The 22,522-nt window shown below is 39.6% G+C and overlaps 2 protein-coding genes across 4 annotated transcripts in view; one reads left to right on the top strand and one right to left on the bottom strand.

The window, feature by feature from the left end:
* Positions 1-9,491, top strand: part of RAD1 (RAD1 checkpoint DNA exonuclease) — a 31,211-nt gene extending 21,720 nt beyond the window's left edge. Inside the window, exons 7-8 of one of the 3 annotated variants that reach the window (XM_054487024.2) lie at positions 88-271; positions 8,501-9,491. In XM_054487024.2, the coding sequence (XP_054342999.1) occupies positions 88-271 (184 nt within the window). In that variant the 3' untranslated portion in view covers positions 8,501-9,491. Of the gene's footprint in view, positions 1-87; positions 3,743-8,227; positions 8,454-8,500 lie in introns of those variants that run through there. The other 2 variants (XM_054487023.2, XM_054487025.2) reach the window with 2 other exon arrangements.
* The window catches only part of TTC23L (tetratricopeptide repeat domain 23 like), a 60,450-nt gene continuing 47,136 nt past the window's right edge, over positions 9,209-22,522 (bottom strand). The window contains exons 11-12 of the mRNA XM_054487019.2: positions 12,137-12,242; positions 9,209-9,610 (exon numbers count right to left, since the gene is read on the bottom strand). Coding sequence (XP_054342994.1) covers positions 12,161-12,242 — 82 coding nt within the window. The 3' untranslated portion in view covers positions 9,209-9,610; positions 12,137-12,160. The remainder of the gene's footprint in view (positions 9,611-12,136; positions 12,243-22,522) is intronic.

Genomic DNA, 22,522 nt, shown 5'->3' with positions numbered 1-22,522 from the left:
AGATTTGCTACTTTTTGTCCTTTACTTGGGAGTTCTGAGCAGTGTTCACTGTGTTGATATAACAGCGTTTTATATTTTCTTTTACAGATACAAGATTTCCTTACTGAAACCCTCTACAAAGGCATTAGTCCTATCTTGTAAGGTATCTATTCGGACAGATAACAGAGGCTTCCTTTCATTACAGTATATGATTAGAAATGAAGATGGACAAATATGTTTTGTGGAATATTACTGCTGCCCTGATGAAGAAGTTCCTGAATCTGAATCTTGAGTATGACAATTCACTGATATTTATGTGTACATTTATGATAGATGAAGTTCTTGCTCTGAGTACAGTACTGTTTGTAATTTCATATTGGATTTTCTATAGAGAAGCACAATGGGGAAGATAGGAGCAAGGTCGTGTACCCTAATAGTTACTATGTTTTGTAAATACATTTTGTAGAGGGCATGTAAATAAATGTTTTCCTGTAGTCATAGATTATTCAGGACTGTCCTTTAGTTCTGTCTTTTGAACTCATGGGAGTAATTGTGAGTCAACGTAACATTTCAAGAGTCTAAAGGCGGCTGGGCGCGGTGGCTTAAGCCTTTAATCCCAGCACTTTGGGAGGCCGAGGTGGGCGGATCATCTGAGGTCAGGAGTTCGAGACCAGCCTGACCAACATGGAGAAACCCCATCTCTACTAAAAATACAAAAAATTAGCCGGACATGGTGGCACATGCCTGTAATCCCAGCTACTTGGGAGGCTGAGGCAGGAGAATTGCTTGAACTTGGGAGGCGGAGGTTGTGGTAAGCTGAGAGGATGCCATTGCACTCCAGCCTGGGCAGCAAGAGCAAAACTCTGCCTCAAAAAAAAAAGAGTCTAAAGGCTTAAAGTTTGATGCAGCTACCTGAAATATTCTTTTATTTATTTACTATTAGAAAAAGCAAAGGCATATGGGCATTGCTTATTAGTTTGAATTCTAGAGACTAGATCTTAAAGTAGTGGTTCTCAAAGTGTTGTGCCGGCAGCAACATCAGAATGGCCTGCAAACTTGTAGCAAACTCTGGGGAGAAGGCCAGCATTCCGTATTTTAACAAGCTTCCCTCAGGAGATTCTGATGCCTGCTAAATTTTGGGAACCACTGTTTTAAAGGAAACTTTTTTTTTCTTTAATAGCATTTAATTGTATTGAGATGATTGGTTTTACATGTGATTTCCTTGCAAATGTTCTCAAGTTGAGGCATCACCAAACAAGTCTGAACAATTCTTTATGTGATTTATTTTTAAAGTAGACCTTTTGAAGAGATCTATGAATGGGATATAAAGCCATTTTCAGTGTTACAGGTTTTCTTCTTGTTCTCAAAACTGTTCACTGTAGTAAGTAACTGCAATCAGTACTTATTACTTTCCATTTGCTTATGAGTTTCTTGACAAATCAAGGTGTAGAAAACCAGTTATTAAGTGATTTTGTACTTTCCTAGTAGTTGTCACTAAAATAATTTTTGTGGCATATAAATATATTTAATAAAATACAATACTAAAATTATCTGACTTACTGTCTAGTAGAAAAAATTACATGAGTAAAGTGAAGCTTCTGTCTTTGTTACCGTACCAGGTGACAACAGCTCAGTGTCCCTCCATGGACAGTCACTATTGGCCTTTTGAGTGAGACGGTTCTTTAGGATAAAAAACTGTCATCCCATTGCAGGATTCATTTAGCCTTTCTCGCCCTTACCCACTGATGCTAGTCATTGTGACCACCACCTCCCCCAAATAAAAGTATGCCAAACTATTCATTGTTGAGAACCATTCAATTGTATTCACCAAAATTGGAGGATATATTGGAATGCCCTACCTTAATATAGGTCACATAGAGTTAGAGAAAATTGGTTTGGAGAGTATTACAGCAAAGTGTGCTACAAGGAGGCTACTCCAGCACAATGGCAGGCACTGCTTCCCAGGCATATGGACAATTCTGGGAGGTGACCAGGGTCAGTACCTGATAACTAGTAAGTGTCTCAATCTCAGCATGCCTAGTGACTACAAAAGAAGTTGGAATTTTCTGAAGTGTATGTATTCAAGAAGGAAACAAATGAATTTACTAAATGTTGTCAGAATATTTTTTGTTTAGATAAACACCAAGAACAGAACAAACCTAGAAGATACTTAGGAAAATATCTAATCAGTCAACATTCTAAGGACTGTTAAAAGTGAAATAGGATAGTTATTTTTTGTCTTTTGTTACTAGTGTGAACAAAGAACAGTGCCTAATATATAATGGGCATTTAGTAACTTTGTTAGATGAAAGACTCTCCAATTTCAGATTTTCTTTTAGCATCTTATTAGTCACTACTTAATTCTGATGATTTAGCTCTAAATTTGTTTTGATCTAAGGTTTTTTATTTTTATTTTTGGAGACAAGATCTTGCTCTGTTGCCCAGGCTGGAGTACAGTTGTAGAATCAGTTCACTGCAGCCTCAATCTCCTAGGCTCAAGCAATCATCCCATCTCAGCTTCCCAAATAGCTAGGACTACAGGTGCATGCCTCCATGCCCTGCTAATTTTTGTATTTTTTGTAGAGATGGGGTTTTACTATGTTGCCTAGGCTAGTCTTGAACTCCTGAGCTCAAGCAATCCATCCGCCTCGGCCTCCCAAACGGCTGAGATTACAGGCGTGAGCTACCACGCCTGGCCTAATGTATCTGTTAAAAGTTGAATCTAAAAAGAATTTAAAACAAATATAAATCAGCTCAGTAAGGATGGATATTTTTGCACATTTAAAACTATTATTTTAGGCCGGGATGGTGGCTCACACCTGTAATCCCAGCACTTTGGGAAGCTGAGGCGGGTGGATCATCTGAGGTCAGGAGTTCGAGATCAGCCTGGCCAACATGGTGAAACCCCCACCTCTACTAAAAATACAAAAACTAGTTGGGTGTGGTGGTGGGTGTCTGTAATCCCAGCTACTTGAGAGGCTGAGGCAAGAGAATCACTTGAACCCAGGAGGCGGGGGTTGCAGTGAGCCAAGATTGTGCCATTGCACTCCAGCCTGGGTGACAGAGCAAGACTCCGTCTCAAAAACAATAAAAAATTAAAATAAAATAAAAATTATTGTTTTAGCTGCATGTCTTCAGCTGTTTAGAATTCAGAGACTAATGAATTGTTTCTAAGTCACCCTAACATCAAGGTACTTATTTTATAAAGAATTTCCTCCTTGTGTGTGTTCTATTTGACCCACAAATTTTTACTTTAAGTTTAACTTTATTTCCTATGGAAAATCACTAGGGGGAGTGCTCCCTCAGGCAGAGCAGGCGACACTTTGGTGCCACTACAAATTGATATGTAGTATATAGAAGAATACAGTCTTTTTGAAATTTATCTCTCTAGTAAAATGGTGCTTACTGTGAATGGATAATCTTTTCATTTTTCATTTGTTGATTTCCCATTCGATGATGTAGTGCTTCCACCTAGAATTGATGAAATGCTTCAAAATAATAAAAGTATTTGTTAAATTCCACTTTTCTAATAAAAATAAGGCATGTAACACAGTCATTTTAACAGGAAGCCACAGGGTTTCTGTGGTGTTATCAAAGTCCTAGTAAAAATTAGTTAAAATTGCTAAAAGGGCAGAATGTGGCACTCTCAACAGTTTGGGGTAGGGAATCATTCAGAACATAGAGACTTCCTTCTTTCCTTCCCTGTCTTCACACTGCTTGTCCCTTATCCCCACCTGAAATAAAATGTATTGGGTCCTGAGAATTTGGAGTGTGTAGTATTCTTTCTTTTCCCAATTATGTTTGTAATTTGCTTTCATTCTCTTTGGAATAGTCAGTGCTGCTTTTATATTAGTATCAGGTTACAAGCACCCCAGGAGGAGTCATTAGCTCTAACAGAATTTCCCTCTCAGGAGTGGACAGCTAGTGTTCTAATCAGAAAGACCAAAAGCAGCGGGTTCAAGTACTTTTTGTATCTGTATCTCAGTCACGTCCAGAGGTTTTGATAATCAGCAGAGTAAATGTGTGAAGTATATTTTTGAAATTCATAGCTTGTTGATCATTATAATAGATACTAGTAGTGGCTCTCACTGGCAAAACTAGAGGTATTCAGGATATGTGAACTTACTAAATTATTTCAGAGTAATTCCTCATACTTAAGTGAAAAGGAGCTAACAATCTAGTAAACCCTGTGGCCTGTACCCTTAGGCATGGTGCCTGACACTTGATCCCAAAATGGTCTTGCTTCCTGCCATTTTGTCCAAGGATTTCTGGTTGCCATGGCTGACTAGGTTAGGACAGTACTATTTGTGGAATATTGTCAAGCCTGCCTTAAGTGGACCTTTAATGCAGTGGTGGGTGAACTTACAAATCAGCAGGTAGTACGTCATTGAACATACAGAACAGGTTACATAAACTTTTTTTTTTTTTTTTTTTTGAGATGGAGTCCCACTCTGTTGCCAGGCTGGAGTGCAGTGGTGCGATCTCAGTTCACTGCAACCTCCACCTCCCAGGTTCAAGCGATTCTCCTGCCTCAGCCTCCCGAGTAGTTGGGACTACAGGCATGCGCCACCACATCAAGCTAATTTTTGTATTTTTAGTAGAGACGGGGTTTCACCATGTTGGCCAGGGTGGTCTCGATCTTTTGACCTTGTGATCCTCCCGCCTCAGCCTCCCAAAGTGCCGGGAGTTTACATGCCCAGCCGTTTACATAAACTTTTTTGTTTGCAGTAAAAAATGTTTATTGAGCTAGGCATGGTGGCTCTCACTTGTAGTCCCAGCACTTTGGGAGGCTGAGGCAGGAGGACCATTTTAGCCCAGGAGTTTTGAGACTAGTCTGGCCAACATAGCAAGACCTCATCTCTAAAGAAAAATGTTTTTTTAATTAGCCAGGTGTGCAGTATGCATGTAGTCCCAGCTACTCCAGAGGCTAAGGCGGGAGGATTGCTTGAGCCCAGGAGTTCAAGGCTGCAGTGAGCTATGATCATGCCACTGCACTGCAGCCTGGCCAGAGAGTGGGACCCTGTCTCAACAAAAAATAAAATAAAAATAAAAATATTTATTGAAATCTGTACGTGAGACAGCTTGATCTGGGCTTGAATTATTTTTTTTTTCTAACTTGGTACAGAGATTGTTGGAAAATAGCCAATCCTCATCCACCTCAAAAATGTCAGTGCTTGTTAGCTAATTCAGAAGAATTGTAAGAGCTCTGTATGTTAGCTCAGATCTATTAGAAATGTCAGGTGTTTGATTGGATTGGGTTATCTAGATTGGTTGAATTTAGAAAGTAGCTTCTGTGGTTTTGCAGTGAGACTGCAACTTTATATTTCTAATGTGGCTTGTTAAGACTTTGGGATTTCACTAAAACAGTAAGATTTTAAAACTTTTGGGCAGAGCACAGAGGATTTTTAGGGCAGTGAAACTAATATGTATGATACTATAATCGTGGATACATGTCATTATAATTTTTCCAAACCCACAGAATGTATATCACCAAGAGTGAACCCTCATGTAAACTATGGATTTGGGTAATAATGGTGTGTCAGTTTGGGTTCATCAGTTGTCACAAATGTACCGCTCTGGTGGGAGATGTTGATAAGGGAGAAGCTAGGCATGTGTGGCGGTAGGGGGTAAATGGGAAATCTCTGTAGCTTTCCCTTAATTTTTTTTATGAACCTAAAACTGCTCTAAAAATGCCTTTGGGAAAAACTTTGGGGACCAACATAGGTGCCAACTTATTTTACTGAGTATAAGGATGTTAAAATTATACGATTCAGTATCACCACCATTTTATAAAACATTTTAACATCAAAACCTCAGACAATAGCAACCTTACACTGACAATAAAGAAAAACTTTAAACATTGAAAACAAATTTCAAATGCAGGAACAGGTACACCATAAAATTTTATTTCACAGTGTTATGCTGTTTATTGATATAGGTTTGTCAGTTTGGAGATCATAGGATTGCAAAATAGTAACATTTTATAAATTTTGGTGCCACCCAAAATGGAGTCTAAATGGCCATTTCTTTCTGATATATTTTTTTTAATGTCAGTCGTTGTTGAAAAGCCATTTTCAACTACATATGTGAAAATGGAAGCAACTCTTCTGAAGCTACTGTAATCAATTCAGAATATTCTGGGGGAAGAACAGCAGCCCCGTCTCCAGACAGGGCTAAAATGAACAATGATAGGCCAAGTGACCAGTTAATAAGCACCACAGAGAAGGGCAATGGAATATACAGCTGCTTTCAGCCAGGGCTGCAATGTGGGACCTTGATCCTGAGTGCCAACCCTAAAGCATCCTGGGAGTTAGTCGGCAACTGCCAGGAGAAGGCCTACCAGTCAGTGGACAAGGCTTTGGCTTAGTTGGTATATGTGTGCTTCTGCCACAGCAGAACACAACTCACTATACCTTGCCCTGGTTGATTCTTAGATTTTACAGGCTGAACAAATGACTGAAATAATTTCCTGAATGAAGAACCAAAATGTGGTTCTGTAAGCACTGAGTGTATTGATATAGATGTTGATAGTGATACATTTGGATCCCCAAAGACACAGGGTCTTTGAGCTGTATTATTATTAATTTATTTTTTAGACAGAGTTTTGCTCTTGTCACCCAGTCTGTACTGCAATGGCACAATCTTGGCTCACTGCAACCTCCACCTCCCAGTTTCAAGTGATTCTCCTGCCTCAGCCTCCCAAGCAGCTGGGATTACAGGCACCCACCACCACGCCCAGCTAATTTTTGTATTTTTAGTAGAGAGCCGTGTTGGCCAGGCTGGTCTTGGAACTCGTGACCTCAGGTGATCCACCTGCCTCAGCCTCCCAAAGTGCTGGGATTACAGGCTTAAGCCACCGCGCCCAGCCATTTGAGCTGTATTAAATCAAGTTAGACAACTGGGAAAAGATGAAGAGGGAAAAATTAAAGTTATTTATAGTGCAAACCCAAATGAGATTTCTCTGTCCCTAAATTCACAAGAAAGTAAGGAATATTATTCAAGATTGCAAATTCTTTCGCTAGATATACACTTGTTCAGAGTCTAAGGACTTTCTTCATAAACAATCTCAGTGAGTATTCTTTTCCTAAAACAAGCCTTTTTAATCCAGTTTGGTGGAGGCAGCAGGGTGGGATGGAAAGAGTAATCATCTGCGATCCAGGAAGTCTGCTTTATAATTACCAAGCTGACCTTGAACAAATCACTCTCTTGTCCCTAGTTTCTTTTGTTGTTGTTGTTTTTTTTTTGAGATGGAGTTTCGCTCTTGTTGCCCAAGCTGGAGTGCAATTGCGTGATCTCGGCTCACCACAACCTCCTCCTCCCAGATTCAAGCAATTCTCCTGCCCCAGCCTCCCGAGTAGCTGAGATTACAGGCATGCGCCACCACACCCAGCTAATTCTGTATTTTTAGTAGAGACAGGGTTTCTCCATGTTGGTCAGGCTGGTCTCGAACTCCTGACCTCAGATGATCCGCCCACCTCGGCCTCCCAAAGTGCTGGGATTACAGGCTTGAACCACCATGCCCGGCCGTCCCCAGTTTCTTTATAAAATAAAAAGGCCCTTTCTGACTTTTGACATGTTATGATGAGTTCAGTAAATCAGATCAGGGTAAGTGTTTCAGAAGGTTCAAACTATTCCTCCCAAGGCAGTTTTGGTGACCTCAAACAGGCTATGACTAAAAACACTTCCAAATACAGTTGACCCTTGAACAACATGGGTTTGAACTGTGTAAATCCACTTATACACAGATATTTTTCAATAAATACATTGGAAGTTTTTTTTTTTTTTGGAGTTTTTTGACAATTTGAAAAAACAACTGCGTTGCCTAGAAATATTTTTAAACATTTTAAAAGGTATGTCATGAATGCATAAAATATATGTATATAACTAGTCTATTTTATCATTTGCTACTACAAAATATGCACAAATCTATTATAAAAAGCTAAATTTTCTCAAAATTTACACACATATACAGTACATGGTGCCATTCACAGTCCAGAGAAATGTAAACAAACGTAAAGATGCAAGGTTAAATCATAGCCACATAAAACCAACTGGAGTACATACTGTACTGCAATCATTTTGTAGCTGCCTCCTACTGCTGTGGCAGTGCGCTCAGGTGTTGTGAATATCCACTCAAAACGCTGTGTGATGCTAATCATCTCTGCATGAGCAGTTCGACTCTCCAGTAAATTTCATGTGGCAGAAAAAAGTACTCTCGAGATCCTTAAGTATTTTTCATCATGTTTAGTGCACCATCAACCTCAAATAATACCATGGGACCCATACGAAGTGCCACTAGTGATGCTGGAAGTGTTCCCAAGAAGTAGAAGTCATGACATTACAAGAAAAAGCTGAATTGCTTGATATGTATCAAAGATTGAGGTCTGTGGCTATGGATGCCCTTCATTTCAGTCCCAGGATTCTTTTTGTAAACAGACAATGTAAACTTATGGAATCAATAAATACAGTATAGTAATGTAAATGTATTTCCTTATTTTCTTTCTTTTTTTTTTTTGAACAGGGTCTCACTTTCTCATCCAGGCTGGAGTGCAGTGGCACAATCTCGGCTCACTGCAGCCTCGACTTCCTGGGCTCAAGCAATCTGCCTTCCTCTGCCTCCCAGAGTGCTAGGATTACAAGCAATGAGCCACCACACTTGGCCCCTTATCATTTTCTTAATAACCTTTGCCTTTCTCTAGTTTACTTATTGTAAGAATATATTATATAATATACATATAACATACAAAATATGTGTTAATCAACTGTTTATCTTATCAGTAAGGCTCCCAGTTAACAGTAGGCTATTAGCAGTTAAGTTTTGGGGGAATCCAGAATTATACAAAGATTTTTGACTGCACAAGGCATTGGCAGCCCTAGCCCCTTCATTGTTCGGTGGTCAACTGTAGTATATGAAAGTGTTCACCAATAAACTCCTTAGGTATCGCAGAATTTTTTAAAAAATCAGAACTGAAAGGAATAGAGTTAGAAAAAGGGAAATGGAAGGTAATGGAGTCCCAGTGACACAAAAAACTGTAAGTTAAAGCAGGTGTCTAAAAGATTTCTTTCCCCCAAGTCATAGCTCAGGATCCTAGTTGGGTTTTTTTGTTTGCTTTTGTTTTTTTTTTTTGAGACGGAGTCTCTCTCTGTTGCCAGGCTGGAGTGCAGTGGCATGATCCCAGTTCACTGCAACCTCCGACTCCCCGGTTCAAGTGATTCTCCTGCCTCAGCCTCCCGAGTAGCTAGGTTTACAGGCATGTGCCACCACGCCCAGCTAATTTTTTTTGTATTTTTAGTAGAGATGGGGTTTCACCATGTTGACCAGCATGGTCTCGATCTCCTGACCTCATGATTCGCCTGGCCTCGGCCTCCCAAAGTGCTGGGATTATAGGCGTGAGCCACCGCGCACGGCCAGGATCCTAGTTTCTGATGGCTCTTGGGTATTTCATCTGGAATGCTGCTGCTAAGTGGACCTTTTTTTCCCAGAGTCCTTAATAAAAAACCATTCTGTTTTAGATCTGCCACTGCTATCAGTGTTGAGAAACATTTTGTGGTCGAGAATTTTTATCATCAACAAGGTTGTCTTTATTGTTGGCTATCCTGTATAGAGGTTTTCAATTTGATAACAGAAGACCTAGAGGAAAGGAGAAAACCATTTGAGCATTTTTCTTGGTTCTTGCCTTCTCTTCCTCCATAACTGGCCCTGCCTTCCCCAGCAGCAGATCTCATTGCCTTACCTGAGCCAAAGGCTGAACTTAGCCTGAGGCAACTACGTCACCATAATTCCACCACATGACTATACTCTCAAAATGCCTCTTCTAATAGGCCTCTAAAATCTGGCTAGAGTCTCGGGTTTTCTTCCTAAAGAGCAGGGAGCTCTTCCCTTGATTCAGATGGCAAACCAAGGATATTTGAGCTACCTGGATTGTTTAAATCCCAGGTGGAAAACTTATCTAATTTAGGGCCTTTTATGTAGTTCATGATTTTCAAGTGGTTTCTTCTCACGAGCTCGGAGACTTACAGCCCGAGGCCCTGTGAAAGATCTCTCTTGCTTGTTTCTAGACGTTGAGATGTCTGTCCTCTGATTTCCCATTACTGAAGGAGCTGAGCAGGAATTTGATGTATTATGATCCAAAAGACTGCTCCAGAAACACAGTTACTATTAAGCGTTCTTTAGTCACCTCCTATTTCTACCTCAAGCCTGAAAAAAGTGTGGTTTTCATAGCCCTTTTTTTTACCTGAAAATATTTGTTCTGTAGAATATGAGATACAAAATTTTATGAACTTGGGGTTTTTATGCAAGTTGCACTAAAGATAGGCTCATTCTCTATTACTGGACTGTATAAAATATAGAAAGCTATCTGGCACTTTAACTTCCTTTGCAATAAACCAGGAGATAATGAGATTCCAAATTAGCTGAAGAAATAGGCACAGATTAAGTCAGTTGCCCAGGGGTCTCATAAATTCAGAGGTAGGCAAGGAACTGTAAGAGGGCTGCATCTCTGCTAGGGATAGTAAGTGGGAATCAGCCTTGGGCCTACTTCTCTCACACCACAAGGTGGCAGGATTCCCCTTGCCTGAAACCTGAAAGGACAACTGATTTCCATAGTGTATATATAAAGATAATATATCTTTGAGTTTAGGTGCTTGTGTCAGACTGCTTGTCTATGATACTAACAGTGTTTCCAGAACCTTATAAGTCTATATCTTTTTCGAGATGTTAACCAGCAAAATATTTTCCACATCAGCTTGGTAGTAGCTTTTCAAAATATTCAGCCCCTGTCTCCGTTTGCTTCGTGCAACAATGGTGCCAGTAGAAGGTAATAAAGTCAAAGACCAGCTTTCAGTAAAAATAAAAATAGCTGTTACTTAGTACATGATTACTATGGGTCCAGGCACTCTGCTAAGCACTTTACATATAATGCATCATCTCATTTATTCTCACAGCAACACTGAGATAGGTACTATACTTCATCCCCATTTTATAGATGAAGAAACCAGGATTGCCCATAGCTAGAAAGTGGTAGTTCTGGGGTTTGAACTCAGGCTTGCCTGTCTCCAGAACTACAGCTCTTAACTATCACAAATCAAAAAGATTAATTCATAGGGATGCACTGAAGTCATATTTCTATGATCAGATTAAATAGTTGATGAGATAATCATAGTTCATAAAGACTTTATGTCCTAAAGTAGGGCCAAAATTCTTTACCAACCTGCAAAAGTATTCATGTATACCCTCAGGGCAAGCATACACTACACCCTTTGCTTTCAACAAAACCAAACCTTAGTTTCTCTACTTTGATTCTAAAAACAGGGCAAGGTTTTATTTGCCAAAATTTAAATCACTGATCATTTCAAAAAGACTTTAGGTATGTAAAATACAGTGTTTTCTAAAAAACTGATTTGCAGCCAGGTATGGTGTGTTCATGCCTGTAATCCCAGCACTTTGAGAGGCTGAGGCAGGAGGATCGCTTGAGCCTAGGAGTTGGAGGCCAGCCTGGGCAACATAGTGAGACCTCGTCTCTACAAATTTAAAATATAAAAATTAAAATTTTAAAAACCTGATTTGTTCCCAACATGCCAATAGGGAAGGTTTTGTGTATATATGTATACATGTATTTTTTTTTATTTTTAATTTTTTTTTATTTTTCCTTAGTAGACAGAGTCTTGCTCTGTCGCCCAGGCTGGAGTGCAGCAGCACAATCTCAGCTCACTGCAACCTCTGCCTCCAGGTTCAAGCGGTTCTCCTGCCCAGCTACTCGGGTAGCTGGGACTACAGGCGCATGCTACCACACCCGGCTAATTTTTTGTATTTTAGTAGAGACTGGGTTTCACTGTTTCCCAGGCTGGTCTCGAACTCCTGAGCTCAGACAATCCACCTGCCTCAGCCTCTGAAAGTGCTAGGATTACAGGCATGAGCTACAGCACCCAGCCGAAGGTTTTGTATATTAAAAGTCCTGAGAAGCCCTTCAGGAAAGTAACCTGTGTCACTTTGTTTAAACCTGGTTTGTTTGTTTTTTTTTCCTTAAATGATTTTTGTCTTTCTGCTACAGAGCCTTTCTTCCTCCCTCAGAGAACTGATGCACATCCCTTGGAATCAGCATTTCTTTCAGCCCCCTTCAGGACATGCTGCCCTGTACAACAGCTGTAAAGTACTTACCATTCCTCCATACACTGCCCTCTGTCATGCTTCTGTGCCTTTGTATGTAGAGCTCCTTCTTCCAGGAATGGCTTCTCTTCTCCATCTGGATGAACTGCTACTTGTCCTTTAAGAAATGGCTCAAATGTCACCCTCTCTATGAAGTCTTTTCCAATTCTCATAGATTGTCTCTCCTTTGATTGCACTGAGAATGCTATTCCAGAACTTAAACTTCATGTTCTTATTATTTCTTCATGTTTTCTCTTACACTAGAATGTTGTCCCCTTAAGATTAATGACCATGTTTTATTTATCTTTATTACCACCTGCAGCTTTAACTGCACCTGGCACTTAGTAGCTGCTCAACAAATGTTTGTTAAAGGAATGAATGAAGATGAAGAAACTGAGACTCAATGTTTAAGTGACTTTAGGTCTCATGGTTTTTGCGATTCACACACAAGGTGCCTTGACTCAGAGTACAGTGCTCTTTTCTCTATACCTGAACAGCAAGTATGTGGTAGGAGTCCAGCTATTCCCCCACCCATACCCCAAGGCAGACAACACTAATAAATCAAGCTCCACCAAATCCAGTCTTTTGCTCTGGAACCTCAAGCTCTGCCTGCCCTATTCCATGCTATCCCCTCCTATCAGACCATTTCTGTGGGCGTGGCAGAGTAGCTGCAGATTGCAGAGCTCCCCACTGCTCTGCTAAAGATAAGGTACACTGAGCTGGCTCACTGTGGCTTAGCAGCCCTTGTTCCCCATAAAAGAGACCCTCAAGCAGGGAACTAAAGGCTTCTGAGTTTTCACTTCTCTACCTGCCCCAATGCCTCCAGCTAGTCCTAGAATCCTGATTTGGAAAAGCTGCTGCCCCTTGTTTGGCTACCTGGCTCTGATGGAGCAGATTGTGCTCCTTACTCACTCATACCAAGGTTTGGCCAGATGTTTTCTCCTTAATTTTGTAGGTGGAGTGTTGGAATGTTTACTAATAAATAATAGGAAAAGAAGATGAATGCAGCAGCCTGGAAACAACCCAGCTTATGGAACATACATTTCATCACTAAGGTCTTGCCCAAGACTGGTCTGGCTGATACAAAATGTACTGAAGCATATCACGTCTTTTCTTTTTCCTTGTTCCCTTCTCTCTGGAAATAATCACCTCCCAAATCCCCATTTCCACCCTACTTTCTTTCTCCAGCCCCTCAGCCCAGAAGAGGCTGTTCCATTTTGTTCACATGACCAAGAGGACTGTATGTCACTAATAGTTTAATAGGCATTGAGGCACCTTCCTTACTCCCCTCTTATGAGGAGAAAAGGATGGTTCTCCCTGCTCCTTCTGTTGGTTTCTACAGCTTTATACCCATCAAAAGGTATATCAAAATAACTTCTCGGTATGCAGCTGTTCCAGAGACATCTAACAGAGAGAAAGATAAAGTTGATAACTTCATGCTTTCATACATCCAGTAAGTTTGATGACTAGGTAGAGTTGTTAAAATGGCTAATATTTATTGAGCACTTACTGTATACCAGATACTGTGCTAAGTGCTTTATGTGAATAATCTCATTTACTCTTCATTATGTTTCTACATTATAGATACTATTCTAATCCTCATTAGAGAAAAGTGAGGCTTAAGATAACTTGCCTAATGGCACATAGAAAGTGGTAGAGCCTGGATTCAAACACAGATATGTCTAACTTTAAATGTAGTCTATGACCTTAACTACTACATTCTTCTAACAATCAGAACTGTCCAGTAATGGAAGGAAGGGGCCATTTTGAGAGATAATGAGTAAATTCCTGATTATGGGAGGTATTTAATCAGGTACTGGACAAACAGTAATCTCAAAAGTCTTCTCTACAAATACAGCTCATGCTAATATCAGTGATGTCAGTGATTATTTTCTGTTTGCCAATATAATGGCTTCTGATTAGTCATCCTTCCCTTTCCATCTGCAATCATCATCATCATCATCAACACTCTCATCATCTCTAATTAGCACATACTATGTGCCAGGCACCTTTCTTTGCAGTTTTACTTACATTAACTTATTTATTCATAACAACCCTATGAAGTAGATATTATATTATTATCATTCCCATTTTATGGATGAGGAAACTGAGAAGTAAAGCGATTTGTCCAAGATCTCACAGCTAAAGACAGAGCTGGGATTATAACCCAGGCCATCTGGCACTAGTCCATTCCTTACCACTACATGGCACTCTCTTAATATTTGACATGTATACCATACTCTTAAAATGTATCTTTTTTATCATCACAATATTTATTGTAAAAATAAAAGTAAAATGACACAGAAATACATAACATAGAATTTGAAAGTCCTCCATAATCCACTGTCCTAGAGATACTGTTCTTTTCACTAACTACATATTTACATATACTTATGAGTTATGCTATATATATTGCTCACTAATGTGTACTTTTCATGTTTTTAGCCCTAACAATATATATGGGAATATTCTTCCATGATACTTAAAGCTCTACATCATGCCTTTGAATGACCATATTATATGGCAACAAAAATGTACTAGTATTTCTACTGATAGACATTTGAGTTTTTCCCACTGTTTGCTATTATAAACAAATCTAAAAGAAAAATATATGTATGTATATGTGTATATTTGTATATATACATATATTTATAAATACATATTTTGTGTAAGGATTTCAAAACAAATTCTTAGAAGTGGTCTTTCAGAGTCAAAGGTTACAGGCATTTAAACATTCTATTAACTTTTCCCAACATATCCACCAAAAACGTGCAATCAAGATACAGTCCCATATAAATAGAGTATTGAGAGGGCTGAGCTCCTCATACTTTTGACAGAGCTGGGTTTTCTTACCTGTATTTTTCATTACCACAAAAACTATAGGTTAAAAATGGTATTTTATGTTTTGAATCCTGCCTGAGATTGGAAATCTTTGTGTGTGTGTGTGTGTTTATTGGTCATATGCATTCCTTCCTCTTTGAAGTGTCTCCTCATGTCTTTCATAACAATGACACTGGCCTCTCTTTCATTGAAACTTTGTCCTCTGATTTCTTTTCTATTTTTTCCTGACTCTCCTAATTCTTAAGGACTTTTTCAGACTCCTTTTCAGTTCCTCTTTCTGCGTGACCTCTAAATAATACAATAATGATAATTACAATAATTAACATTTCACAGAAGCCTACTATGTGCCATACACTAAGTAAAGCACTTAAAATGAAGTGCTCTATTTATGTGCATTTTCACAGATGAAGAAAGTAAGCCTTAGGAAGTCTCACTGTAAGTGGGAAAGCTCAAATTTGAGCCCCAGCTGTTCTGCTACCAAATCACAATATTATATTCTCCCTGAAAGAAGTGTAAGCATTCTTCAAAGTTCTTTCCTAAGCCTTCTTGTTTCACATGTATGTATTCCATGGGTTATTTTATCCATTCCATTAGCTTCAGAATCATTTCTTTGAGCTCCTGGCCCATACAGCCAACAACTTAACAGCCATTGCCAGGTGGATGTATTGTGGGTACTGCAAACATATCCAAAGTGGAAACCATCTTCCCTCAGACACCCTAGACATCCTCCAAGATTATTCCTCTTGCCAATACTATTTAATAGCATTGCCATTCACCCAATTGCCCAAGCTAGAAACTTCAAAGCTACCTTTGATTCCTGCCTCTATTAAACCTCACATCTGACTGGTCCCACGGTCCGTCAATACAGACTCCATATAGCTTCTCGATCTATCCTCTACACATTCTTCCTACTATGGCTTTAGATAATTAAGGGTCTAAACATCTCTCCCTTGGACTATCGGATCTACCTCCTAACTGCTCTCCCCACTTCTCCCTAGGTACCATCTATCCTTCTCATTGCTGTCAGTTAATGTTTTAAAGCCAATAATTGATCATGTCATATCTGCCCAAAACTCTTTGATGGTTACTTTCTGTCTACTAAATAAATCCCAAATGCCTTAGCACAGCATATATTCCATAATCTCGCCCCAGTCTGTCTTTCCAAACTCATGTCCAGCACGTCCCTCCTTAGGTATCTTAAACTACAACCACTCGAGGCCACTTGCTTTTCCTCAGCAATATCGGGTATCTACGCCACTATGCTTCTGTTCATGCAACTTGGAATACTCTCCTCTAGCTTCTTGTCTACCTGCTAATGGCTACTTTTCTTCGAAGAACCTGCAACCCAGCTGCCAACCTATGCAGAGTTTCCACCCACATTTCTAGCCTCATGATTTATTACTTGCCCTTTTCCTTTACATTTCTATTAAAGACTTACTACAGACTAACTTGTAATCTGGTCATACATGTCTGTTTTCACATAAGGGACTATATCTTAAACATACTAGTATTTCTAGTGCTTAAATGAGCTAGATATGTAAATGATTACAACTGAAGTACATTTTACATTTAGGTAAAAGTTAGACTAAACAACCTGAAAGTTTAAATCTGAAATTTTTTATGCCCTTTCTGTACACCAAAATTTTATTTGAGGCCCTTGCAACTGTCATTTAACCTTGAAATTAACTCTGATTTCAAGGGGCCATTTCTACTTTAGCTTTTTTGCAGAGGCTTCAAAAGCCAAGAATTCGGGCTCCTAGCAATGAAAGTCCAGTGAGTGTAGTCAACGAGTTTCCGGAAGAGGTGAGGTAAGAAGCAGGAGAGTACATCGGAAAACTAGCAGAGTTCCAGGACATCTGGGATTGATTACTCCAGCGAGATGCTGAAGTTTGCAAAGAGAGAGCAATCCTTGTACCAGGTTTTGACATCTGGCTTTGGCAGTTACCCCCATGGTTTTGCTCAGCAGTTCTTGAGGAATGAGATATGGGCTTGTTTCAGGGAAAGAAAAACCTTCTGCTACAGCAAAGTCCTCAAAAGACTCTTCTTTTCCCCTTATATGGACTTTCTTGGTAGGTTTGCTTTCGTTGTAATTTACAGAAAGAAAAATTAATTTCCAAGTACCTAAAGAAACTCATACTACCCAGGGTCTGAATTAGATCTCCTAATTTTTCCTCCTATGAATCTTTTCAGATCACCTAAAAGACACAGTAAATACTGGAAGGCAAAGCAACCTCAGGCTACTGAAGAATTAGATTCATTCCAGATATTCTGAAGTGTCTATTTTTAAATACAAGCTGAGTGGAACTTCTGTTCAGTTTTGAGGAAACATCATGCATTTTTTTCTCTGAAATTATACATTTTGTTCTTTTAGTTTCATTATTATTACCTTCAGAGCACAAAATGTACTTTAGATATGTTCAAAGATTCAAAATCTCAAAACTAACCTATGGTAATAGCGGCTAACAATTATCCCTGATTTCAAATATTCTGAACTGTTGCCCTGAAAGCAAAAGGCAATCTTCTGTGAAGAAGGGGAAGGAAGGGTGTTTTACGAACATTTATTGAGCACATACTCTGCCAGGCACTATACTATGCATGTTATAGACATGATTTTATTTAAAACTCACAACAACTCTCTGTGGTTTTACTATGCTCTGGATGTTAGCAATGGAAAACAAGGTTCAAGGAGGTTAAGTCATTTGCCCAAGGTCACATACTTTGTGAGTGGAAAAGGCAGGTTAAGGTCACAGGTCAGACTCCAGTAATGTATACTCTGTACCTATTACTCTTAATATAAAACAATAATACGGTGATACAAAGAAGCCTCTTATTTTAACATTCTGACCTATTATCTCTTGTACTTCAGATAGAGAATAATTGTTATTATTACTATTTTGTTATTAAGATCTCAACATTCATTGGGCATTTAAGACCTGCTAAGACCTTCCAGGCCCTGATCTAAGTCTTGTATTATTTATGATCTCATTAACTTTCAGAAAACGTACTTTTTGAGGAAAGTACTAATATTTTACTGATGAATAAATAGAGGCTGAGGGAGTTAAGTCACTTCACCTAGGTCAGAGAGCTGAGTGATGGAGCCTGAGTTTTAAATCCAGGCAATCCTGGGTGCAGTGGCAGATGCCTATAATCCCAGCTACTTGGGAGGCAGAAGCAGGAAGACTGGCCAAAGAAGTTTGGACCAGCCTGGGCAACACAGAAAGACCTCATCTTTTTAAAAAAACTCCAGGCAGTCTGTCTTCAAATTGTAAGCTACACTTCCTGGAGTACAGATCCTGGAGTTAGAGAGACCCAGATTAAAATTCTACCTTTGCCTCTTCCTGGGTGAGTTAACTTCAGTAAATCAGTTTTCAGTTTTCCCATACGTAAAATGGGTTCTGGAGCCTTGCCTGCTGAACAGGTATCCTCATACGTATACTCAAATTCATCAAAGTCAGCATCTGTATTACATTAGTGAAATGGCATTTTTGAAATCTGATCAACCCAGATTCAAATCTTACATTTACCAGCTATCTTATGAACAAAATACCCAACCTTTCTTTTCTTTTTTTTTTTTTTTTTTTTTTGAGACAGGGTCTCAGTCTGTTACCTAGGCTGGAGTGCAGTGGTGCAATCACGGCTCACTGCAGCCTTGACCTCCTGGCCTCAAGTTATCCTTCCACCTCAGCCTCCCAAGTAGCTGGGACCACAGGCACATGCCACCACACCTGGCTAATTTTTATATTTTTTGTAGCGGTGGCGCTTCAAGACCACCCAGGCTGGTCTTGAACTCCTGAGCTCAAGCAATCCAACAGCCTCAGCCTCCCAAAGTGCTGGGATTACAGGTGTGAGCCATTGTGCCCAGCCAAGATACCCAAACTTTCTGAGCTTCAGTTTCATCACCTGAACATGGAAGATAAAAACATTCACCTAGGGAGGCTGAAGCGGGTGGATCACGAGGTCAAGAGATTGAGACCATCCTGGCCAACATGGTGAAACCCCGTCTCTACTAAAAATACAAAAATTAGCTGGGCGTGGTGGCATACGCATGTAGTACCAGCTACTCGGGAGGCTGAGGCAGGAGAATCACTTGAACTCGGGAGGTGGAGGTTGCAGTGAGCCAAGATCGTGCCACTGCACTACAGCCTGGCAACAGAGCAAGATTCTGTCTCAAAAAAAAAAAAAGCCCACCTAATAATGTGGTTTATGAATCAGAAAAAGTATATATAAATGTATAATACAGTGCCAAGGAAATGGAAAAACTTCTACATTATAGTTATTAATATTTTTACAGTTATTGATTAAGAAAACATGCTTTCATATACACCAACAGGCAGGGAGCAAAGTTCCCCATTTTGTCCTGTGGCTGATCCTCTATATCCTCGTAACACAGGAATTACTGACAGAGGCTGGAGAACGTCCTCCTCTGGGTAATGATAAAACAGGAGATAGTCTCCTGTGGGGCCCACCTCAGGTGTGGCTCTGACTGAAGTGAGTGTGGATAGGAGGGCTCAGTGTATTCTCCATGGCATGATCTTCCACACCTGTCTAGCGTGGTGAACCTGTTGAGAAGGGGACCAATTATCAGCCACCGCTGGTGAACACATTCAGGGTCCTAACTCTCAGCAGCAATGCACCTCTGTTAGAGGGCTCTCAGAGGAAAACACATGGCCCTTAGAGTCACACTTATTTGAGTCCAAATCTCCAAGACTGAGTGAATTTAGGCAAATTCCATTATAAAACATCAAGCTCCCTTCTGTTAAATGAGAGCTATCACACCGGGTATTTGTGAAGATTAAATTAAATACTTTATGAATAGGACCTAGCTCAGTTTTACGAATTTGGTATAAACTCAACAAGTTTTTGTTCTCTTCCCTCTTAGAAGAGAACAGTTCAAGGTCAATACTATTCTGAGACGAACAAATGTCAATGATAAGCGTCATTGATAACGTCAAGGTTAAAGACTGAGACAAGTCTATACAAAACTCTCTTTGACTTAAATTCTAAACATTTAAAAAAAGAATCTGAAGAGGTTCTGTCATTATTAACGTTGGAGACAACTGTATCCTAAAAAACTTGCCTTATGTTTAGGGACCTAGACTTTGTATGTTCAGCAAGAAAAATTATTTTAAGGTACTCATTTACTTTCTCTGAATCCATATCATATCTATCACACTGTGATCAGCAACAACCTTGTCTTGCAGGGCTTTTCTATAATGCTCAGCATTGAAAGGGATATTATAAATACTAAATATTATTGCAGCAGACCCTATTAATACTGGGTTCTATGAGACTGTAAGAAATCAACTAATTTCCCCAAGTATAGGATTTGGCCAAATTCATACACAGGTAGGATTTTGCCTTACTAGCAAGACTGATAGAGGTGAATCACCCCTACCTGGTTGAACTGGGAGAGGCCATGCCATGCATATATCCACATTGATGACATGGCTGATGGCCAGGGCCAGAACTCACCTCTGCAACAGGGTAAGGAGGCTCTTTGTCTCCCTACTTTTACTGTGTTCACCTCCATATACAAAGATTTGAATCATCAGACACTAGATGAGGTGAGATATAACAGGTTAAAGAGAATCAGATAGCAAGCACCTTAATTGCAAACCAAACTCAGGAAAGGATCAGTGGAACTGAGATCTTGTCACAAGTTTACATTTCAAACACCTGCACTACATTTCATTTTTTTCTGAAGCTGATAACAAAGATGTAGCCCCTACCTAGGCTTACGGCATCCTAAATCTCCAAGTTGAATCCCTATTACAAATGGAGGATGAAGCCATGCTGTCTTAGTCCATTTCGTGTCGGATGAGGGCCTACTTCCTGATTCATTGATGGCCACCTTCTTGCTGTAAACTCACACGGTGGAAGGGGCAAGGAAGCTCTTTGAGGTCTCTTTTAAAAGGGCACTAATCCCATTCATGAAGGCTCCACCTTGAGTCCTAGTCACTTCTAAAGGTCCCATCTCCAAACACCACCACATCGAAGATTAGGTTTCAACATATGAATTTTGAAGGGACACAAGCATTCCATCTATTGCACATGCCAACAAAAATTCATTGCCAGGTAAAAATCTAAATGAGGCTCTCCTTACACTGATTTTGTGTGGAACATGGTAAATCCTTACAATGTATATGTTATGGTCTTTTTTTGTTTCAGAACATTTGTTTTCAATGATATCTCTGATTACTGCTTCTATTCCAATCATAATTTCTTCAGAAATACATACAATTCTTCGGCTGAATCTCTACTTTGTCCTGCATACCAACTACTTTCTCCTGAGATCCCTCTCTTCTTTCACTCTGTGTTCTGAGAGCTTTTTAAGTTTGTTTTGTCAATCTTGATTCTTAAAATTGGCGGGATATTAAAACTGCCTCTAGAACTATTAAAAAAACAGATTCTGTACACAATTCTTAAAACTTCTAATTCAGATGGTCTGGGGTGAGACTCAGGAATTTGTTTTTTGCTTGTTTTGTTTTGTTTCTTACTGACTGTGTTGCAATTCTAGATTTGAGAAACAGTATTCCAGTATCACTCCATGTTAAGAGTCTTCATTATTTTCAATGTGGATTTGAATTTTATTAGACTTGTTTCCCTGGAACTCCTTCTCATTTCACTCATCATTTTCCATTTCATCTCATTTCATATCCTCAGATTGTCATCTTTTCATTTCAAAGTATTCTCCCCTTTCAGGCTTCTGCCCCCATTACCCAGATGCCATCGTGTGTTCATGCTTCCCTGGAAAAGGTATTCTGGCTCCTATAACTTACTTTCAGGGGGCTTTCTTTTTCTCTGAATCTTCAAAATGAGTTCCTATTTCTTCTGTTATTTACTATTTTCTGATCACATTAGGTTACCCTGAAATGAGATGAAAATCCCTGCGAACCTGATGTAGACTGCTTCCGACTCCACTCTCTGCTCATTTGAGTATTACTTGATCTTTACCAACTTTTCCTCTGACTTTGAATAAACTTAGGTTTTATGTAGAGACATCCCCACCTATTTTACTAAGCCTTTAGATTCATTCTGTCAGTACACTGACTGGTTGAACACCTCTTGCCACACCCCACTGCAAGGGAATGAGCTCTCTGGAAGGGAAATGAGTACTTGGGTACGGATGGTTAAACAAGGTATTACTAATTCCACCCAACCTTGAAGTGCTTTCAAGAGATTCTACCACTATCATACTTGGATTCCAAGATTAGGGTGTTACTCTTTTAAGACTCTTGTCCAGACATGGACTCAACTAAAGTTTTTATATCATATTCTCCCTCAGCATATCTAACAAAGCAGACAATTTTCAAAAGAACACATCACTTAAAGAGAAAAGGAAAGAGAGATGGAATGAAATGGAAGAGAAGGGAAAATACATATATACATGCATACATATATACATACATCCCTCCTCACATCCTGCTTACAAGCCCAGGGGAAAATGTAACAAAACTAGCCAAAAGTCACCTTCCTCAGCAGCTGAATTGCCTTTCTGGGCTCTCCTTTGGCAAAGCAGATCCTGCCCGTATTATGAAAAGTTTCAGCCACATTTTT

The sequence above is a fragment of the Pongo pygmaeus genome, chromosome 4, assembly GCF_028885625.2.
Source record: "Pongo pygmaeus isolate AG05252 chromosome 4, NHGRI_mPonPyg2-v2.0_pri, whole genome shotgun sequence".
In the NCBI taxonomy this organism is placed as follows: domain Eukaryota; kingdom Metazoa; phylum Chordata; class Mammalia; order Primates; family Hominidae; genus Pongo; species Pongo pygmaeus.
This window is presented reverse-complemented; position numbering and strand designations above follow the sequence as displayed.